This window comes from Plectropomus leopardus, chromosome 7 (assembly GCF_008729295.1).
Source record: "Plectropomus leopardus isolate mb chromosome 7, YSFRI_Pleo_2.0, whole genome shotgun sequence".
In the NCBI taxonomy this organism is placed as follows: Eukaryota; Metazoa; Chordata; class Actinopteri; order Perciformes; family Serranidae; genus Plectropomus; species Plectropomus leopardus.
Genome location: NC_056469.1, coordinates 19100151 through 19120795, shown reverse-complemented (window position 1 = coordinate 19120795; position 20645 = coordinate 19100151). Strand labels below are relative to the sequence as shown.

At 37.8% G+C, this 20645-nt stretch overlaps 1 protein-coding gene across 2 annotated transcripts; it reads right to left on the bottom strand.

The window, feature by feature from the left end:
- Positions 1 to 2473: 2473 nt before the first annotated feature.
- lsr (lipolysis stimulated lipoprotein receptor) lies at positions 2474 to 20637 on the bottom strand. Of its 2 annotated transcripts, XM_042489844.1 has the most exons (11): positions 20449 to 20637; positions 17304 to 17633; positions 13397 to 13516; positions 13030 to 13086; positions 10812 to 10958; positions 9989 to 10195; positions 9736 to 9792; positions 8774 to 8890; positions 7400 to 7697; positions 4889 to 5357; positions 2474 to 3255 (listed from the first exon to the last, which is right to left on the bottom strand). In XM_042489844.1, the coding sequence occupies exons 1-11, from the start codon at positions 20486 to 20488 to the stop codon at positions 3220 to 3222; spliced, it is 1878 nt and encodes a 625-aa protein (XP_042345778.1). In that variant the 5' UTR covers positions 20489 to 20637; the 3' UTR covers positions 2474 to 3219. The 2 variants fall into 2 exon arrangements, with proteins under 2 accessions (XP_042345778.1, XP_042345779.1); XM_042489845.1 differs by lacking the exon at positions 13030 to 13086 and having other exon boundaries at positions 20449 to 20636.
- Positions 20638 to 20645: the final 8 nt, after the last annotated feature.

The following is a 20645-nucleotide window of genomic DNA, read 5'->3' as shown; positions in this document are numbered from 1 at the left end:
ATACTCTCTTTTTTGGTATTATCCTAGACTTTGTTCTACATAGGCTGCAGCCTGATCAGTTCACCACTGAGCAGCACTGCTTAATAGGTTTGTGAAATAGGATCTTCTCTGTACAAGCAACTTTGAACTGTTGGCTGCAATAGTAGCCTTTGTCAAACAATACATACACACTGAACATGTTATTTTTTTCCAATATCAGTTAACTATTTGTGTTTATTTTAAAATAAACATTAACTAGGATGCCTGCACAACTCATGATGTAGATATCATGAATTTCCAATTTTGTTGTCTTTGGTAGCACTATGGCAATCAGCAGAAAAAGCTGTGTGTTTGTCAGCAGACAGAATTGACGAATAAGTTACTACAGCAAAAGAGAGAGAGAGACCACAGAAAGACCAAAGAGACCAGAGAGATAGAAAGTTAGACACATTTTTCTACATAAAACCTATTAAAAATGTTTCAGTTATATGGTTATTAGAGTGACTTAGGTTAATCTACATTTTTGCTATCAGGTAAGTGTGCAAGTTTCAAGTTAAAGTATTAGGTTCAATTAAAAATGTGGACTTTCATATAAAAACTTAACTAATTTTGAGAATAACAAATTGAAAGATGGGGAAAGAATAAAATAGGATAAATATTTGTGGCCATTAACACATTGCAAATGCCACATACACCTCAGTCAGCATTTGGTAGTGATTTAAACATACATTTACTTCAAGAAAAATATTTGAGATTATTACTTACCACTTTAAATTTGTGAAATCAGGCATTATATATGAAGCTGGTACTTGTTTTTCATTTGTAGACCTGAGAAGTTACATCATGAAGACAGTCTTACTGGACACACACATAAAGTTAGTTATTTACTATTAACTTATTAACCCCTTTCTGTCTCATCTGGGCAATAATGATGTACTCAAACACTTGCATTAATATGAATCGGACAGAAATGCATCATTCAGTGTAAAAAACAAAAGACTTTAGGGACTGAAGTTGCCATTTTGACACATTTCAACATTACTTCACTTGTGCAACATACATGTAAACACTGACAAAAGACACATTGTGTATGAAAATGATCAGCACAAACCTCAGTTACTAACCATCCTTCAGAGACCCCTGGGTGTTGATTGACAGCAGGAAGGACATACGGTGGGAGGAGACAGCTGCTGTGGAGAAAGACACACAAACTGCCAGTAATCAGCACACCTGGAGCAGAGGATCATGGGTGTGCTGAAAGTAAAATACTGACATTTTACATAGATAAATTCTGACTGATAGTTGAACAAGTTGGCATAAATTACTTGCCAATTTATTATTACTTGTTAAGTAACTTATGGTAAACTGTAAACATACAGTAGAGGTAGGACTGAAAACATACCATTTGTACAACAATACCTTTGTGATGAATCCAACCTTTGGTTAAAGTTTAAACTTCCAATTTTTATGTGAAAGAGGTGTTGACTTCAATAGGTATTTCACTGCTTGAACAATGGCATTTTATAAAACTAGGCTGTCTATGCAGTAGAAAGAAACAAATACTTCTAAAACTGGTGCTAAAGGGGTTGTGTTTGTGAATCCTGGTTAATATTTTATCAGCACTGCTTAATTTTACAATTTGAGATTTTTCATCCTAAAAACAGGAAACAGTATGGTTCCAATTTCCCATTTACCAATTCTCATACTGCAGCCAAAAAGTGCACTATAGTATGTTTTTGAAATAAGCAATGGTAACATCATCTTGGTTTATACTTTGATCTGCACTGAAGAGTTTCACAGTTTGATCTCAGTTTCTTTCAGGTCTGAGTTTGAAAGAAATTTGGCATCATCAACGTCACTGACCTGGAAGAGAAGCAGGGAGATCTGGGCACAGGTAAGATGGAGATAAGTTTACCACAGTTCATTTACAAATACTGACTTCATTGTTATGACCAAAAACTGGTTAAAAGGCTGAAACATATCCCTCTATCTCTAGATTAATTTTTAAGACTGTAATTTGTGTTATTGTTTAAATATAATAGTCCTGCACAGACACATGTTCTTGAGTCAATATCTCTTTTTATATTTAAAACTTTACAAATGAAGTATTTATCGCATATTTCTTACATTAGATTATGTTATATTATATTATTGTTCTTTTTCTTGTTTGCATCCCCTGAATGTCAACAGTGACACCAAACGTAAGTGCTACTGCAACTTCTAATAAGTAGGAATTTGTTTTTTAAGGGTCTGACTGTGGCAGAAACATAGGAACCAAAAAGCTAAACTTCCAATAGGAGATCAGAACTCACGTCTGATTAATCAGTAAACAACGTTGGTTTTAGTCGTTAACGTGCTGTTCAAAGTCCATCAGCAAAAAACAAACTGTTGTGATTAATATGCCCAAAGATCCAGAGGAACACATCTACTGACACTAAATTACAGACTAACATGATGGCACCATCTAGTGGCAAAACTCTGCACCTAAAATAAATTGCCTGACAATAGAAACTTTTATTGTAAAATTAGGTTTCGTCACATCATAGCATCACATTAGCATTTTGCATTACTGAGTATTATTTGAGTGTATTGTTGGTTAGCTGTACAACATACTGCAGGTTAAAACAGAAATTTTGTGTAAAACAGAAGGAGAAAAAATTAGTATTCAGACACAAACTCTCATCAAGACTGTTTTGTTCACCCAGTTTCTAAAAACACTGCGCCCACTAAAACACAACTAAAAGCAAAAAGCAGAGATAAAATGTCAATATAAATGTATGCAGTTTTTCTCATAAAAACATTTTTTTCACAAGTAAAAAAGTAAGAAAAATCTATAGACCCCCACAAATCTACATCAGTACCTATATAAGCTAACTCAAACTACATAAAAGTTAATACAAATCTAAACATCTTTACTCATCAAGATGTAAATACCGTTACAGAGAATTATTTATCAACTTGACTTTCACACCTACAAGTAAAATTCTGTACACTCTATAAGGCACTTGTGGCAGCCACAAAGTTTTATACATGAAAAGGCACATAACACCTCATCTGTGCACCTCTTTCCTGTTTAGAAAAGTATACATACACATTCAGCATCAATTCTTGGTAAGTTTTCAGTAAATTATGCATAAAAATCAGCACAGCAGATCAGTGGTGTGACTAATATTTACAGTCTTAGAAATCATCTGGTCCAGAGCTGCATTATTAGACATGTTGCTCATGTCATAGCTGGTTTTACACCACCAGGCTCTCCCGACTCACAGCTCCATTCTGAAAGACAAAAAAAGATTCAACTTCTACTTGAACTACAGAAGGAAAAAAAAAAAACATAAATCCTCATTTGACCTGGTTAAGTGCCTCCATTAGACTACAAGGACAATGCCGGTGATCTATATTTTTCTCATTGTCAATGAATCTAGTAAAAAGATCAAAATCAACAAAGCTTAGTCAATCTTTTCCTACTTCCCTACACTGTTTATATCTCAGCTCAAGCTCATACTGAAGACTTAAAGCTTATCTTCCTGTAAAGCCCTCTGAGGCAAACCATGTTTTGTGATAATGGGCTCTATAAATAAAACTGACTTGACTTGACTTCCTCCAGCCCTGTATGACACTCTTCCTAAAAACTCTTTGACTCTTCAGAGTTAAAAAAACAAAAAACAAAAAGAAACAAATCCCAAGGCCTTTTAGATATGTTGCATTATTTGCAATATTGCTTTTGCACAACTCCATCCAGGCATTGTTACGTAGTTTTTAACAGTTTTAAACTTGAACAGGGATCCTTAACCCACAGAGGTACAAAACACTAAACAAATATTACAATGTTTGCAATCTTGTTTTTGTAAACAATGAACAGTTTTCTCTACTTTATTACGCAATTCTGAAAATTAAAATTAAGCCCACTGTCACCAAATGAGAACACTGATTTTTTTTTCCAAAACTAATTACTGTTCAAAGAAAATGTTTTTCTATACTTAGCAGGTCCTACTGACCCCAAATAGCTAGGGGGGATTGGAAATGCATACTTTGCAAGGAGGCAAAAAACAGGTCACACATTCATTGTTTTACTATTTGAGTTATCATTTTAAGGAAAAAAAACAACTTTTTTTTTTGTTTTACACACATCCCTCAAATAGGAGTAAAATTACTTTTAAAGGAGCCTTTTTTCACACATGTATTAATACACCTTTGGTGCACTGTTGAGTGTTTAGGATGGTGTATGTTTGATTGAATTAAATTAACTCTGTGTGTGTGTGTGTGTGTGTGTGTGTGTGTGTGTGTGTGTGTGTGTGTGTGTGTGTGCATGCTTGGGCACATGTTCAATGTAATGTTAGCCATTGCAACACTGTGGCTCCTAGTAGATTTGTAGGATTTATTAACAATATGGAAACGATACAGTATCAGTAGACTTAACCTGTAATGTAATCTTATCTAATCTTGAAAATCGGAGCAGTAAAACTTTATGTCAAATGAAATCTAATTAATTTAAAACTGATTTGTTTAAAGCAGTCCTGCTATGATAAAAACAGGAGTGTTTGATAATTTCCCCTCAATATTCATCATTCACAACACAAAATTGCCATATATCACTTAAAAAAAATTACCTAAAGGATGTAGGTAATTAAAAAAAAAAGAAAAACAATTGAAAAAGATGAAATGTATGTGATTTGAAAAACAGATAGGTGTAAAGGGAATATAAGATAGATGTAAAAGGAAAAAATGACTGACTGATTTGAATCATTTGTCCACAATACTTCATTTACAATAGCCAATAGACAATGAATGGTTAAGGCAAGTAGTTTTTGTTGCTATTCGTTTCTGGGGACTCCCTGGAATTTACACCTCATTGTGCTACTTTTAAGTCCTTTCGGTTTTGTGAAAGGACAGTTTTGTGGTGACTCACCTTGCGAAGGTTGCTTTTCTTTGAAGATGACACACTTTCATCTTCACTGTACGGTGGAGGTGGAGGAGGTGGAAAGTCGTCACGGCGACCTGGGTTTCCAGAAGGTGGGATCTGAGGAAGTGGTGGAGGCCCACGTGGCGCCCTGCTTCGATCCGAGCGGTCGCTCTCGCTGTCCAATCGCTCCCTGCTGCGTGCCCTCTGCTGTTCACCCAACCTCTTCCTCTCCATTGCTTCTCGCAGGAAGCTGTCATCGTAATCATCTCGCCCACCCCTGGGACCACCGCCAGGCCTTCGATCCCTCTCCAGGTCCATCAGATCATCTCGGCTGCGGCTGCGTCGCCCCGGGAGGCCACCATAGCGCCCTCCGTCTCCTCTCCGACGATCATCAGGGGAGTAGTCACGACGCCTGCGGTCGTCAAAGTCGCGGTCATTACCACTGCGAGCACTACTGCTCCACCCGTCATCCGAGCTGAAGAGACAGAAAGCAGCACGTTGAGGGGAAACAGGAACATTTGGAGGATGCTGAATGCTATCTGGGTCAAAATATGGCCCCCTTAACTTTACTGACCATACTCTGAAAAGCCACAGCAAAATTAGCAAACATATTTGGAAAAATGGAAATGCCACAACAGGTGTGGCAAACCATTTTGACAACTGAGGCAAAACATAAAAAATAAAATACATCTTTACACACAAAATAGTTGTAGTGTATAGGGGTAGAGTGCTTTTAGGACAATGACCTGCATATATATTGTGTTGGCCAGGTCTCCCTTGAAAATGAGATCCTTGATCTGAACAGGACTTACCTGGCTAAACACGAGTTATGTAAAATAAAATAAAATAAAACAAAATAAAAGAGCTGCCTGATATCACTATTAGTAATTCGAATGTTGAGGGTCAACAGTTAAGCGGTAAGTTAAATGGTCATTACTCATATGATGAAGCCCATGAATTAGGGAAAGCACCACAGCTGTTTCAAATTATATACTGTTCAGAGGAAAACAGAGCAACACTGAGGCTTTTGGGAATCCCCCCTCACCAAGCGACTCAAGTCATAACACACCATTGTGAAGCATCATGTGATGAGATGAGAGGAAACAGAAGTTAAATTTCTGTGCCCATTGCAAAATGAATATATGCTTCCTAATATATATATTCATATAATGAATATATGCTTCCTAATATACTGTATATACATACAGGATATAAATATACTATATATAAACAAATAGCAAAATAATATTATATATTCATACAAGGGGGGGTGGGAAATATCAGGGTTTTCTCACACATTCACGGTGGGCTGCCACAACTAGAACACCTGCCACTACAAATTGATTTTCTATTTTTGGAGGTCATTGGGGGTGCTATTAGAGTATACTTTACATACCATTTGGTTATTTACAGCACCACACTGTCGCAGGGCAAACACAGAGCAGAACTTCAGTCACACTGAAAGTGAAACTTTCGTGAAACCATTCGTTCTGCTGGGTTTGTATGTTTACATTCACTCAGAACAACTGTTCTCATCCGTGTATCTGATCAGATCAGTTGTGAAAAGATCAACAGGTTAATTATACATCCTGTGAGAGACAAACTGCTGCTAAGGAAAAAAACTCATGGTGATGAAAGAGTTTTAGGCCCAGCAGAATTAACTGTTTAGTCTCACTTTTAATGCGCCAGATTTTCTGTTTCTCCTCTCTCTCGCACTACTGTGCAATAAATAACCCCAATGGTGTATATAATTTAATACTGCTCTTTAATACTGCTCCTTATTACTGCTCCATTGATACTATGGCAGGACATATTAGACAATGGCGGCCCCCATAGTCCTTGTTATTAATGGGAAACACTGATGTAGGTATCTACAAAGCAGAATTTAGAGTTAGCAGGCTAAATAAATTATGTTTAAACATTTGAAATTAGCAGATGATTTCTTATTTTTTATGCATTTTGATATTAACAAGTAGTGGAAGAAATCTAATTTGTAATCTTTCTTCTAATCCTGCTGTACAAAACACAGTAATTCAACATCTGGCTTTTCCTTATCCAGTTTCCATCTAATACAGGTAAATGGGTGTCAGGATAGCACCCTAAAACCAAACAACTGTAGCTTTTCTTTAGAGACGCAGAAATTTTACCACACGCTATATTTTGGAGTCATCAGCTATTGCACCCAAAACCATTTAAATAACTTCAAATCCAAACTTTAAATGTTATTTTGTTTTCCTAAAGACCATTCACCTTGGTGAGAAAACAGAGAGATAAATTAAGTAGCCAAGCTGATCTGCTGTATGGAATTTGTTTTGCTTTCCATATTCTATTGTTGAGTAGATGTGAACAGTTTTCTGTACTTGGACTGAAGGTGTTGGGCAACAGACAACAACACTGTTAGTGTGTTAGTAGCTCTCTGTGCCTGTAGCTCCGCCCAGGTAAATAATCACCAGCCGCCACTGCCAAATGGGGTAATAGAGGTTATACTGAAGTCTTACTCAGGTAAATAAGACTCACCCTCTCCTGCCTCTGGGCTCATCTCGGTGCCGGTAAGGTGCGTAATCATCTCGGCCGTAGCGCCGTCCAATGTCGTCAAGGTTGTCCATGGAGCGGGCGCGTACACGATCCCCCATGTACCCTCCACCACGGCGTGGGTAGTCATCACGGTGGCGGCCTTGCTGGGAGACACTGCTTATGGTGCTCATGGCCTCATCCCTGTCGTAGACTGTGGCCAGAGGTGGCGGCTGAGAACGACCACCACGACCCCGAGCGTCCATGCTATCATGTAGCGAACTGACTTCAGTCATATTATCCACTGAGGAGGGGAAACAGACGATAAGTCGAACAGAGGAAATAAAATGCTGTGTGGAAAAAAAAAAAGACATGCAAACTAAAGTACCATTAAAACAATATTAAAATCACAGTGAAGGGTGGAATTAAAAATTCATTTTGCTCCTTCAGTAATTTAACTCCTCGTTTTGGTTGGACAGTCATAAGGTTTGATATGCCCACCGGATGTTTCTAGCGAAAAACAAATTAAAATGATATATTTCTAAATTTTAATATAAAGCACTGTTTTATTTTGTTTTTTGTTAGGTAAAATGCTCTTTAAAAATGAAGGATCCCTTATTATCAATTATTTGTTATCATCTCAGCATGGTGGGCAAAGTGACAGGTTGCGACAAAGTCGGTCTGGTATGGTGAGATGAGGTTGACGAAGACACAGCAGCTCATGGACAAAAGGCATTTCATATCAAGGGAACATGAGATCCTAGTGCAATTTTGCATCTTAACAATACAATACAACATTTGCTTGCTTTTTGCCTGTGGCCTACCATTAAGTTTTAGTTCTGGCCCTCCAAAGGAAAAAGTTTGGGCACCCCTGCATTAAACATCAAACATGATAAAACTTCCACAGGAGGGCACAGGATAGTGAAATAGGAGGCATCCCATAAAGAAAGGGGAAACACTATAGGCAAGTTTAAACACTCAACTTTAAAAATTTTTTAATACACTTTTTTGTTCATTTCGTATGTTTTAGTTTCTTTTGACCGTGAGCTATGCATTTCAAACTAATTTTACTTCCACATTGTTGTATTTACTCCAGTCATTGGTGGTGAACGGTTATATGGGGTTGGGAAGTGTTGAGGCAAGGCCATTTGTCAATAAACCTCCCTCCTTTTCACAGCCGAATGTTAACAATCGTATTTCAGTAAGAGTGACACTGTGTTGATAGCTTTGATAAGGGTGCACAGTAACTTTAAATACCATTAAGTATGGCGGTCTCTTAACTCTTGACATCTTTTTACCCAAAGTTGATTTATTTTCTTCCACAGTAGTCTGGGGCGCAATAACTGTAACCAGAATAGCAGGAAGTAATCTGTCACTCACAGCGGTTGTAGTTGCCAGGTCTGGATGGGTCCATGTTGGCCAGTTCCTGCTCCATATAGTAAATGGCACGCGTGGCATTCCCACTGGGGTCCACCTTGATACGAAACCCACTGCGAGCTGGACAGATGGGGAAGTCAGACTTATGCTTCATACAAGTTCACTGAATCAATGCTTTTTTAAAAAAAACTTGCAGTACAAGGGGTACCCACACACTAAATCATAGGCCACTTTAATTTTGGTAGAACTGGCCCTGATCTAGATCGGAGTCACTTGGCATTGAGTATCTACTGATTTTGACTGTCATGGACTACCTAAGTCCTGTCCAATACTTTTATTTACCTAAATACTGATTTATTATATGTGACACACTGAAATAACAGGTGTAACCTTCTAATCTGATACACCAACTTTTTTGTTCACGAGCTACATGATTCAGAAACTGAAGATCCCGGGTAACAATACTGTTAACCAGTTAATAAACTTCAATTATTGATATATTTTTGAACTGGAGAATATCACTCCATCAGAGTTGTCGAAACCTATTTTATATAGCCTGTGACTGCAACTACAAAAATACTCCATGATTGTACACTGGTGTTAAGGCTGATTTATAGTTGTGTGTATGGCCTATGCAGAGTCTACACAGGTCGCCCACTGAGGTGGCATAGAGTGATATTTGAACATAATGACACTGCAGAAAATATCTGTTTTAATAAGTCACTTAATCTTTTCTTTAAAAAAGGACAGTAGTCTTACAACTGGATGCAACCCACTAAAAGAGTTCTACTACTGAGAAGCTATACTGGAAACATGGAAACTTGGATATTTATATTGTAGCTTTTGAAGTGTGGAGAGCTGGGCTTTTTTGTTTGTTCATTTGTTTTTTTATGGGGCCAGTTTATATAAATACAAACACTGCAATTCTTTTTAGTGTTTTAGGTGTTTTTTCTCATTTTACTCACTGTTGTCTCCACCACCGTCCTGGTCATGCAGCAGAGGCACCTGGGAGCCCTGTCCGACTGCATAGACAAAATTAAGCAACTTTAAACAACAAAGTTCTACATTAAACAAATTAGATGTGAATTTTATGTCATCATGAAACTCATGGTTTTGGTTGCTGCTGATGTACTCCACACAGAGGTTGAACACATTATGAAAACTGCTACAGAAATGACTAATCAGCTGCACTTCAATGGACTGAAAAACAACTCTCACCTGAGCTGGCCCCATCATAGTCACGACTGTAACCATTCACGGGAGGTGGGGGTCCAGCTCCATTGGGTAAAGGAAGCAGAGGCATAACAGGCTGGTTTAGTGAACCACCGTATGCTGGCTGAGCATACATACTGGGAGCGTAGATGGTGGGAGCATACTGACTCATTGGCACACCACCTTTCTTCACTGCTTTTCCTGCCTCGTACACTGTGAAATAACAGGAGACAGCTGGTTCAAGTGGAGGGAAAACATGTTTTTGTGGAAAAGAAATGCTCTCTTTGTCCTCGTATGCAGATCAGGAAAAAAAACTTATCAACTGCTAAGGGCTAATGCAAATTTGAGGTTAAATTTAAAAGAATAGTTTCATGCTTTAAGTTACATGAGAATGTTGATACTGTTTACAGATATCAATCTTCTCATCCAACTCTCTACCATAGGGCAAATAACCATATTTCCTTAGATGTCAAACTGCTGCTTTAACAACAATCGGAATCCAATTTGTGTGGCAATTTTGCTTAAACAATCCAGAGTTAAATGTAAAAGGGAAATGTAGGTAAATTCAGTGTGTGTTTCAATTATTTGTCTTTGCACATAAGGCAAGAATAAAGCAGTACATATGAATAAGTGCAGCAACATTTGGGATCTTTCTCTTCTTTAACGTTACAGTTGAGCTGGCTGTGACATTGTGTAAAACTCATTTGTACTAACAGCAAGACAATATTTTATACATTAGGAGACAAATTTTGCATAGTTTAAAGTGTTTCATATTTGTTCAATTTGCAGTAAAAGAAAGACAACAATTGGCTTCTTCTTTGGTACTTACATGCTCGTGGGCAGCAGCAGCGGTCGGGGCAGCACGGGCAGCTGATGTAGCAACAACAGGTATGTGGGCAGCACTGACACCAGCAGATACCAATCAGGAGCAGCAGCAACAGGAAGCCAAAAACCACCATAACAACCAGGAGCCAGTCTGTGGACCAGCAAAAAGTGCATGAGAAACATTTATATCTATTGTTTTTATTACATTAAAAATCCACAAGACTTGGTTTTCGTCTTTTAAAACTATGGTTGGTATCTTTTTAAAGTAATGTTTTTTTATTTGCTGAAACTGTCACCATATCCAGACAAAAGTACATGAGACAAATAATCTGTGAAAAGGTTCCTCCTCCTCTGTGTAGTGCTTCTAATGGCATTTGCTAGAGTGATTGAAACCAATCACTACAGCCAAGGAGTCTATAAGCCATGAAAAATCCCACGCAACACTTCAAGTGCTGATGTGTGGGGGCTTTACTGTCTTCACAATTTCTTGTTTATCTGTGGAATGAAAGTAAAAAAACGCTTTGTTTACACTGAGGAAAATGGTTTTCAGCTTACAAAAATAAACAGGAGATCTGTGTTGTCACATGTAGTTAATTTCTTACTTACTTCGTACATTTGTGTACTTTTCAGTGCTGTGTCTGTGACTTTCGTAGCTACAGTCTTGCACCTGGTCGCTACCTTTTTATAAAGTCCCGTATTGCAGCTGTCAATCGTGTCACTGCTCCTGAACTACAGTCACACTGTGAATCAAGGCAGTGCTGATCAAATGTAAATGAAGATTATGTTACTGCCTTATTTCTCACCTCAAATGTTTTCAGAAACATATTTTAGTGTGCTGTTTTGATGAGAAGGTTTGCGATTGGGCTGCCAATACAGTTCACAAAAAATAAGTTTGTGAAAATATTTGAGGCAAGAAAGAGGTAATGCAGTAACAGAATCTCGATTCATATGATCAGGGCTGCCTTATTTTAAAGTTTAAGCACACCTCACAAGCAGTAGTTGGCATGATCGAAAGCTGGGTTAGAGGCTCTTCGACTCTGACTGGTTGTTTTTGTTCAGAGGCAGATGATCAGAGAACACCATGACTTTTCTTCACTAATTATCTGTCTCATTACTACTATGTGGATATTGTGACAGTTTCAGCAAATAAAACAAAGTTATTTGCATTAAAGCTACCAGCTACAGCTTTACATGTTAAGTAAGTCCAGAAAGTAAGGAGGCATTTTTCATATTTATACAATAAGGAGATATAGACACCAAGCCTAAGTTAGTTTGTGGTCTAGAACTACAGATACATTTGTCTACAGTATATGTAGCTATATGAGGTAATAAAAAACTGGAGTTTTGGTTACATTTTCTCTATGAACAGAAAATCTACGGCTAGTCACATGTTAATGCACATCTGGAACACAGTCAAACAAAAAGAAGCTAAAGTTTGTGTTGGTCTATTTATAGGCAGTGCAGCTTTATGTTTATAAGTGCAAACAACTCTCAGATTTCATTTATTTATTGAATGTTCAGACAGACAAAGCATGTTGATCAACGAAGCATGTAGACTACAGTGGTAATTTGGGTATCTTTCAAGGTTTTGTCAAACCGGTATAGCCGGTTCGACCTTGTACCCTGTGCATGATTTCACTCTGCATGTCAGTTCAGGCAGCACTACTACTTATCATAGACAAAAACAGCAACGAGAGGGGAGAAAATGTCAGTTTAAATGAACCAACCAAACTAGATTGTTAGAGTATAAATCATTATTTGGTGTACAGTGATAAGGAAGAGTGTGCTTTATTGTTGCACCACAGACTACAGAAAGTCACACATGGGAGCTGAGCCATATTAAATAAAGAAAAACAGAGGTAGACAGGGAGAGAGTGTAAGGTAGAGAGAGTTAGCAATTGCAACACTGAAAATCGCAACAGCATGTTTATATGTATTCAGGGGCCTTGTTTCAAGATGAGCCATAGTGGTATTCTGTCTGTAGTTTTTCAATTTGAGTATTAACTAAAATTTATTGCATGTCGATGACTAAATTCTTTAAATTGCATGGCAAAGAAAAATAATTTGTTTTTGTTTTAAACACACAGTACAGGTGGAATGTTGTGTAACATGTAACAAATGTTTACCAGTCTCATCTCCTTACAACTAAGCCTAATCCTCCCTCAAACACCTCTACTTTGGGATTAAAACATGACCAAACTATATCAAGGGGCTTGTACTACCTTCCATAACCAGTAAGTCAATGCCAGGCAGGAGGTCAGTAGTATTTGACTTTCTCTCTGTGAAAGAAAGATAAAGTCACAATTACTTTAAAGTGGTATCGGTCTAACTCTACTGCCTACACTGAATGCCTCCAAAGACTGGTGGTAAGTATCCTCTCTGTTCACTTTACATCTGCCCACAAACTAGTTCAGCCACGTGTAAAATCAGGCCAGGTTTATCTGGGACTCTTAATTATTTGTAAACCGTATGTGTAATAACATGCAAATGGAAAGAGAAAAATGAAGAAAAGGGGAAGCACAGAGTTGAAAAGAAAAAAACAAGCTCTGTATGTATGCGTGACTGCAAACACCAACCAATGCAACTCACCAAGCACAATTAGTTCTGTGTAGTCTTCACCGTTTCCTGAAAGGTCCTGGGAAGAGACCACAGAGCAGACATAGACACCGCTGTCGCCCCATGCCGTCTGCGCTATGTTCAGGTCTGCATCTGTGAGAAACAATAGAGCCAAATTTGTTTTACAGTGGCCATAGTATTATTTACTGTTATTCCAATCATATAATAGTGGGATTTGATAACAATCCTCGTTAAATTGCTGCATTTTCACGTCGTAAAGAAAACCCCCCCAAAAAACAACTCAGCAAATATTTCTGCAATGTTTTTGCACTCTTTGCCTCACCATATCTTTACTACTATAAAATAAGTTATGGAAAATATTGTCTTCAAGGCCTTTTTCTCAGCCTGTCTTTATTTTGACTAAATAAACAACGATGAATGATGCACAGATCCAAATGACTTGTTTTAAACAAGGTACTTTGCCTAGTTCAATTCGTAATATACCATTTTCCATTATTGTTTTTTTTTTGTTTGGTTTTATTTATTTTTTTACTTCTATAATTGCAGAAGCAAACTTGCAAGAGCCTCGGTCCTGCCATACTACTGTCATGCCAATAATGACAGTAGGGCCCAGTGTCCACCAAAGCATTTTTTTTTCCATCTGAAAGCACCAGGTGCTTGTCAAGAACTACCACCTGAGACATCTGAAAGTGTTTTAGAGGTCTAGTGTTTTTTCAGCATAAAGGCTTTGGTTGTGTCTAGTTGCTATAATATGGAATAACCCACTATTCTGTACGGATTCATCAAAGGAAACATATATATTTTACATGAACCAATTTCTCCTCTACTGTTGTTGTTGTTGTTGTTGTTGTTGTTGTTGTTGTTCAGCACTTGTACATTTCAGATGTGATGGTTTGTCTTTGCAGCTGGCTGTCTGTCTCTCCTCCACTGTAACTGAAAGGCTGAAGTGTTGTTTTTTTTACCCAGAGTTTAACATCTAGTGCCTCATCACGCTGCTGATGTTTGCAGCATGTCACAAATACATAAATACACAGCATTCCCATTGCAAAGCATTAAAATGTTGGCCTCAGAAAAAAAAGCCTTGGTGGACACAGCTCCTAAAGCACTCCATCTTGAATAAGTCAATCAAGTTTATAAAGCCCACTATCACAAAACACTTTTTGCCTAATAGGGCTTTACAGCATGACATCCCTCTGCCCTTAGGCTCCCACATCACCCAAGGAAAAACTCCCGAAAAGAACCCCTTCAACGGGCGGGAGTAAGGAACCTCAGGAAGAGCAGCAGAGGATGATGAGGGATCACTCTTCCACGATGGACAGATGTGCAATAGATGTCGTAAATAACAATTGAATTAAACTTGCTTAATTAAAACATAGATACAGATAGTGCAGTAAAACAAAAGGAAAGCATCACAATATATACATTATATACAAAAACAGAGATCTCTGTACTGTCTTCCAGACAAGCAAATTCAAAGCAGGTGCAGTGATTAGAAACTGTGGTTTGTAATGAATTATGAAAGAAAGGTAACAGAATGAAGGTGTTGGGCTCTAGCATCTTTTGCAACTAATTTCAGTCACTAAGAGCAGCAAACTGTAATGAGTAACAGCTAAAGAAATGCGGAGCAGCCTTGAGCAAAGACCATACTAATGACTTTGCTGGAGTGTTAATTGTGGTTACTGTTGGAGACATCAAGCAGAGACAGCGACAGAGACAGGGAACGGTTTTGCCAATTATAGATTTATGAATGAACTGATACCAATGGATCTGTAACCTGGCTTGCAGTGATGGCCTGTAAAGAATACAGTTTACGATGATGAGTGTTTAAAGGGGCACTGACAACAAAATGAATGGCGGTATGGTTGATGATGTCCAGTTTTACTGAAAATATTTTTGGAGGCAAACCTGTAGATTGAGTCGCCATAATCCAGGATGGGTAAAATTGTCATTTTAACCAAGATGTGCTTTGCAGGGTGGGTAAAACACACTTTGGAGCGCAGTTTGTTGATGTGTGTTTGAAAGCAGCGTTAACTGTTCAGCCAGATACCTAGGTTTTTATAGGAGCTAATGAACACGAGTTGTGACCCATCATGGGAGCAGATTTTGAGGTGACAAGCGACTTGTGGTATGTTCCAGTTGACGACCATGCATTTTGTTTTATTGATACCTAGGAGGTGAACGCTGAAAATTAAAGTTTCCTACATTTTTAATAGGGGAAATTGAAAAAGAAATGTTTTTGTTGCTAGGCTGATCCGGTCAATCATTAATGACAGAAATAAATTGGTGTTTGGCAAAAGACTGGTATGCAGTTGACAGAGGCGGTCAGGATTACTGTACAGCATTGCACAGCAGTGTGTGTGCATGCTTTTCTAATGTGTTGATACATCTCTGCTCTGGAGAAAGGCAGTTTTAAAATTCAAACTTAAGTATTTCAGTTTGAAGCTCCGCTGTTAGTAGTAGTGTTGGGGGGTATTTCTGTCTTCTAAATAAATTACTATTCAGCCCAGCCGTGTTTCGCTGACAGCGACATAAGCATTAAAAAAAAGCCTGTAATAAATCCACGCGTATCAGGATTCTCTCTTCTCTTTTTATGTTCCTCTCCAGTATGTCACCCCCACATTTAACTGCATTTATTGAAAATATGACAATGAGACAAGTAAACCTTGACATTTAATGTAATCTGTCATTAAAATAGTGTATCTCCTTGAGTCATGACAGGTGCTGGAACTTTGACTTCCTTTTTGTTTTCTGTGGTTTAACCAAGCAGCAACCCCCACGGCTGAAAAATGAGGCAAATGCAAAAGTGCCAAAAACTGCGGTTACTGTGATGGCAACTTTAGGCAGATTGATTTTTTTTTTTTTATAAACAACTTGTTAAAAATGTATTACTTCCTACACTTATGTGTAATAATGGGCCTAACCGCTTCAAGATACAGATTGTTTGCAAGTCGTCGCCTCAGTTTCTCAGTCAGCTTTAACCCTCGCTTCACCACAGCCCCACTCTCTTGTCCAAATATGGTCACTTCTAGATGAAAAAAAAAAAAAAAAACAAGATGGTGATGGCCAAAATGCCAAACTCAAGGTTTCAAAACAGGAGTCTGTATTTTTTGAGGGTAATACATTTAAAGCCTTTATTAAAAGATAAATATAACAAGGCTATTGGATGGCAATGACTTCTGTTCTTGGTTAGGAGAGAACAGCAGAATGACTGTGGTAAACATTAACAATAATAGAGAGAGAGAAAGCGAAGCCGTATCACTGTATCGATACTAGGGCTACCCCGTGAAAGTCAAATTGTAGAATCACGAATGGGAGTTCAGTAAGGGTACAAAGATTCTTTTGAGTCACACATTTTTTTTTATTTGTTTGGTTGGGGATTTTTTTGGTACATCAGCGTGCAGTGAGAGCTCTTTGCTTTCACACTGGTTTCACTGCTGGTATAGGCAGATGCTGACCCAGGCCCAAGGTGAGTCTGAGTGAAACAGAGGAAGCTTCCCAGAGAGCGAGAGACTTTGCTTGGTCAGTGTTATCTATTGCCTTCTACTCAGAAGTGGTGAATTTACAGCCCATAACAAATTAATATGATACAGACTGTGGCTTCAAATTTTTTTTTTTTTTTTTGCACATTCCTGATCTGTTGTCAATCAAATACTTTGCATTTTCGCTTTAAAACTGACTTCAATTATTAACTGATTCCTCAAATAAGTTGCAGAATGATTCTGTTTATCATCTTATCTTTGCAGCTCTGTCAAAATACTGATGATTACTTTTACTGATTTCATAATGACATATTTTTTTTTACATATATTTATTTACCAGGCAAGTTTAAAAAAAAAAAAAACAACACAAAAAACAAACATATACTGTCTCTACTGTTCATCTGAATGGGATTTCAATGTGTAAGTGTTGGTCAACTCACTGTTTAGGACGCTGATCTTGCGACCCTGGTAATCCGTTCCGAGGGTAACAGAATTGCCTTGCTTGGAAGCCACTATGCGTACTGTTCTCTGGGAGTCGGCACACTCGATGTTGGGATCGTAGTTGGGATTGTTTTGAGAGAGAATATTCTCTGCACTGCTGGGATTCAAGGCAGCCTGGATGGGGTCCCTGCAATAGGACTTGTATCTCCATGTGACAACAGGAGGCTGAGTGGCAGTTGTCTGGTAGTTACAGGTGAGTGTGACGGGCTGGAAGAGGATGACGATGTACCTCTTGGTGGGACACTGGACCGAGATGGCCATGGTGGACTCTGGAAAAAATATTTTTAAAAAATATTTGTGTTTTTATCAAAAAGTGGCTCACATTTGATAATGTTGGGTAACAGTTTTCTAATTACGCCATAATACCCCTGAGGTGTGGTACATGACAAACAGTAAGTCCTCACTGCAAGTATCACTGAGAGTGGGTGTGATGAGTCACCTCAGACGAGCTGTTTTTCAGCCTGACCATTACAGCAGAGTGAAGCATGACAGCTATGCATAATTAAGACAGTCTGAGAACTTCAGCTGCAACTTTTACCATATTACTAGTGTTAAAACTTAGAGGCATACCATAAAATACAAAACCACAAAATGTGGATTAGGGTTCTAGATGGCACATTCAGCATCAAATTTTCATAGCAACATTGAGGTTTTTTTAAATCAAAGAATCACTGTAATATGGCACATTTTTTAAGTCATACATAGTTTGATGATTGCTTTCAAAACCACACAATTGCATGTTTTGCATTTAGGTTTTGTTTGCAGACATTAAAACATGTAACTACAATTTCTCCCATTAAAACATATGTCCAAGGACACAAAATCATAGTCAGTGGAGTAGTAAAGAAACCCAAATTGAAAAAAATACTAATACAAGTTACTCCAAGCTTCAAGTGTTTTGTTTGAATCTTCTGCAGCATCAGTTCACTTATTTATGATAGTTATGCTTACTGGAGGTTCTCTGAGGACGTGGTTGATTTAACTGTATGTCACTGGCGACATAAAGACATGTGATGCCTTCAAACTGAACTGCACTGGATGAGGCCTCTGTTAAATATTTCCTCCACCCCCAGCCCACTCGGCTCTGACTCAAATTTCCTTTCATCCAGTGGTTTGCTAAGATATAAAGGCCCTACTGAAACCAGCCAAGACAGCACCAAAAATGTGTCATTTCCAGATGGTACATTCAGCCTAAACTTTTCCAGGCGAGAACTCTCCACCAACATTTTGTCTTGAAACCTCGGGGTTGTCCTGGACTCTGATTTAAATTTCCACAGTCACATCAAATCAGTAACTTCATCTACCCACTATCATTTAAAAAAAACATAGCCAGAGTCAGAGCAATAATGTCACAGCAGACCTTAAAGGCTCACCCACGCCTTTCTTCAAGTAGGATAGATTACTGCAATGGTCTGTTTGTAGACCTTTCAAAACAAGCTTTTCGGCAACTTCAGCTTATTCAGAATGCTGCTGTGAGAGTCCTGAAAAAAACTAGGAAATATGACCAAATTACTCCAGTTCTAAAAATCCTTACACCGGCTACCTGTCACTCTGAGAATTGATTTTAAAATCTCGCTGCTTGTCGTCAAATCAATCTGTGGCTCAGAGCCAAAATATATCTCTGACATGCTTGTGTCATATGAACCTTCAAGGAACCTCAGGACATCAGGGCCCGGCCTACTGAGCATCCAAAGAGTCAGAACTTATCATGGTGAAGCAGCATTTTGTTATCATGCAACACAAACCTGGAATAGACTCCCAGATGAGGTTCGACAAGCCCAGACTGAAAACTTTCAAGGCAAAGCTAAAACTGTTATATATCAGGTATTAGCAGGTATTATTTTCTGCTATAAAATACATATAATGACAGACTATAAAGTTATGACCAGTTTTATTGTAAGGAAACAATTTATGTGTAAGAATACAACCAAGGGTGTAATTTAACAAAGTAATAATACTTTGTTAAAGTATTTGAGTATTTTTTGGGAGTATCAATGCTTGAATTGTTATATTTATGTCAACTTTCCATTTACACTACTACATTTAATAAATAAAATGTATCTTCATCTTTGTAACTTACTATAAAATAGGGAAGGGTGGGAGGGAGGAAGGAAGGAAGGAAGGGGTGGACTAATGAAGGAAAGGACAGAAAAAAAATGTTTTTTCTTTAAATATTTTGTGCATAATCATCAAAGATTCTGGCCACTTGTTTTTTCATTAACATTTACTTGTACTCCAGGACATTTAACATAATTTTGCTACTTTTGATACTTAAGCACAGTAAATATCAGATGTGTTAAAACTTTTACTCAAGTAATATTTTAATAGTTGACTTTAACCTCTACCAATGTCATTTTCTGGCAAAAAAAATCTGACGTTTTACTTATGTATGGCTTTCAGTACTTCATCCACCACTGATAACAACAATCCACAAGATGAAATAACCACTAGTGGAAGAAGTACTTGGATCATTTAATACCAGTCTAAAAATATTGTATTACAAGCAAAAGTCTAAAAAGCTATTCAAACATTAAAGTTTTATCAACAACATCTACTTTATGTTTCAAAAATCTAAGTGCTTAATCTGCAGAGTGGCTCCCGTAAATATTATTGAGTGTTTTTAAAATAATTAGCGAACACATTAAGTGTATTTTCATGTAGTTGGTCAACATAGCCAGTTTTAGATAGTTTGTATGCTACTGGGTAGATAAGTATCAAAGTACTGCACCATGTGTACATGTAGTGGAGTAAAAAAAAAAAAAAGCACAATAAATGCAGTGGAGAACTATAAAGTAAAATGAAAATACTCCAGTAAAGTTCGAGTATCCTGTGTCAAACAGGTTGTTTTAAAGGTTCAAATGTGTCGTTTGATAAACTATTGTTGAAAATTCAATACAACAGCCACACGAAATAGTGCCTTACTTGAATATAAATAGCACCACAAAAGTAAAACTGCCACAAAAATTAGTCAAAACGAGAAAGACTCGAGCAGCAACAGAAGCAGAAATTTTCAGCGGACTTTTCACGGAAGAGGGCCCACCCTGTCTGGCTTTAAAAAAAAACAAAAAAAACAGGCCAACTTACCTGTTGCCATTAAGGCGGCGATGATTAACACCCATAACATGTTAAAGCCTCTTTCCTCGACGTCTTAGTTGACTTATCTTATTATTATTTCCTCAAACACAGAGACAAAACTTGATCGCAGGCATAATATCGAGAGCAAGTGTACTTTCCCTCAGCCAGGTACTTTCGGCTCCATTTTGTGTCTTCGTTGAGGGCGA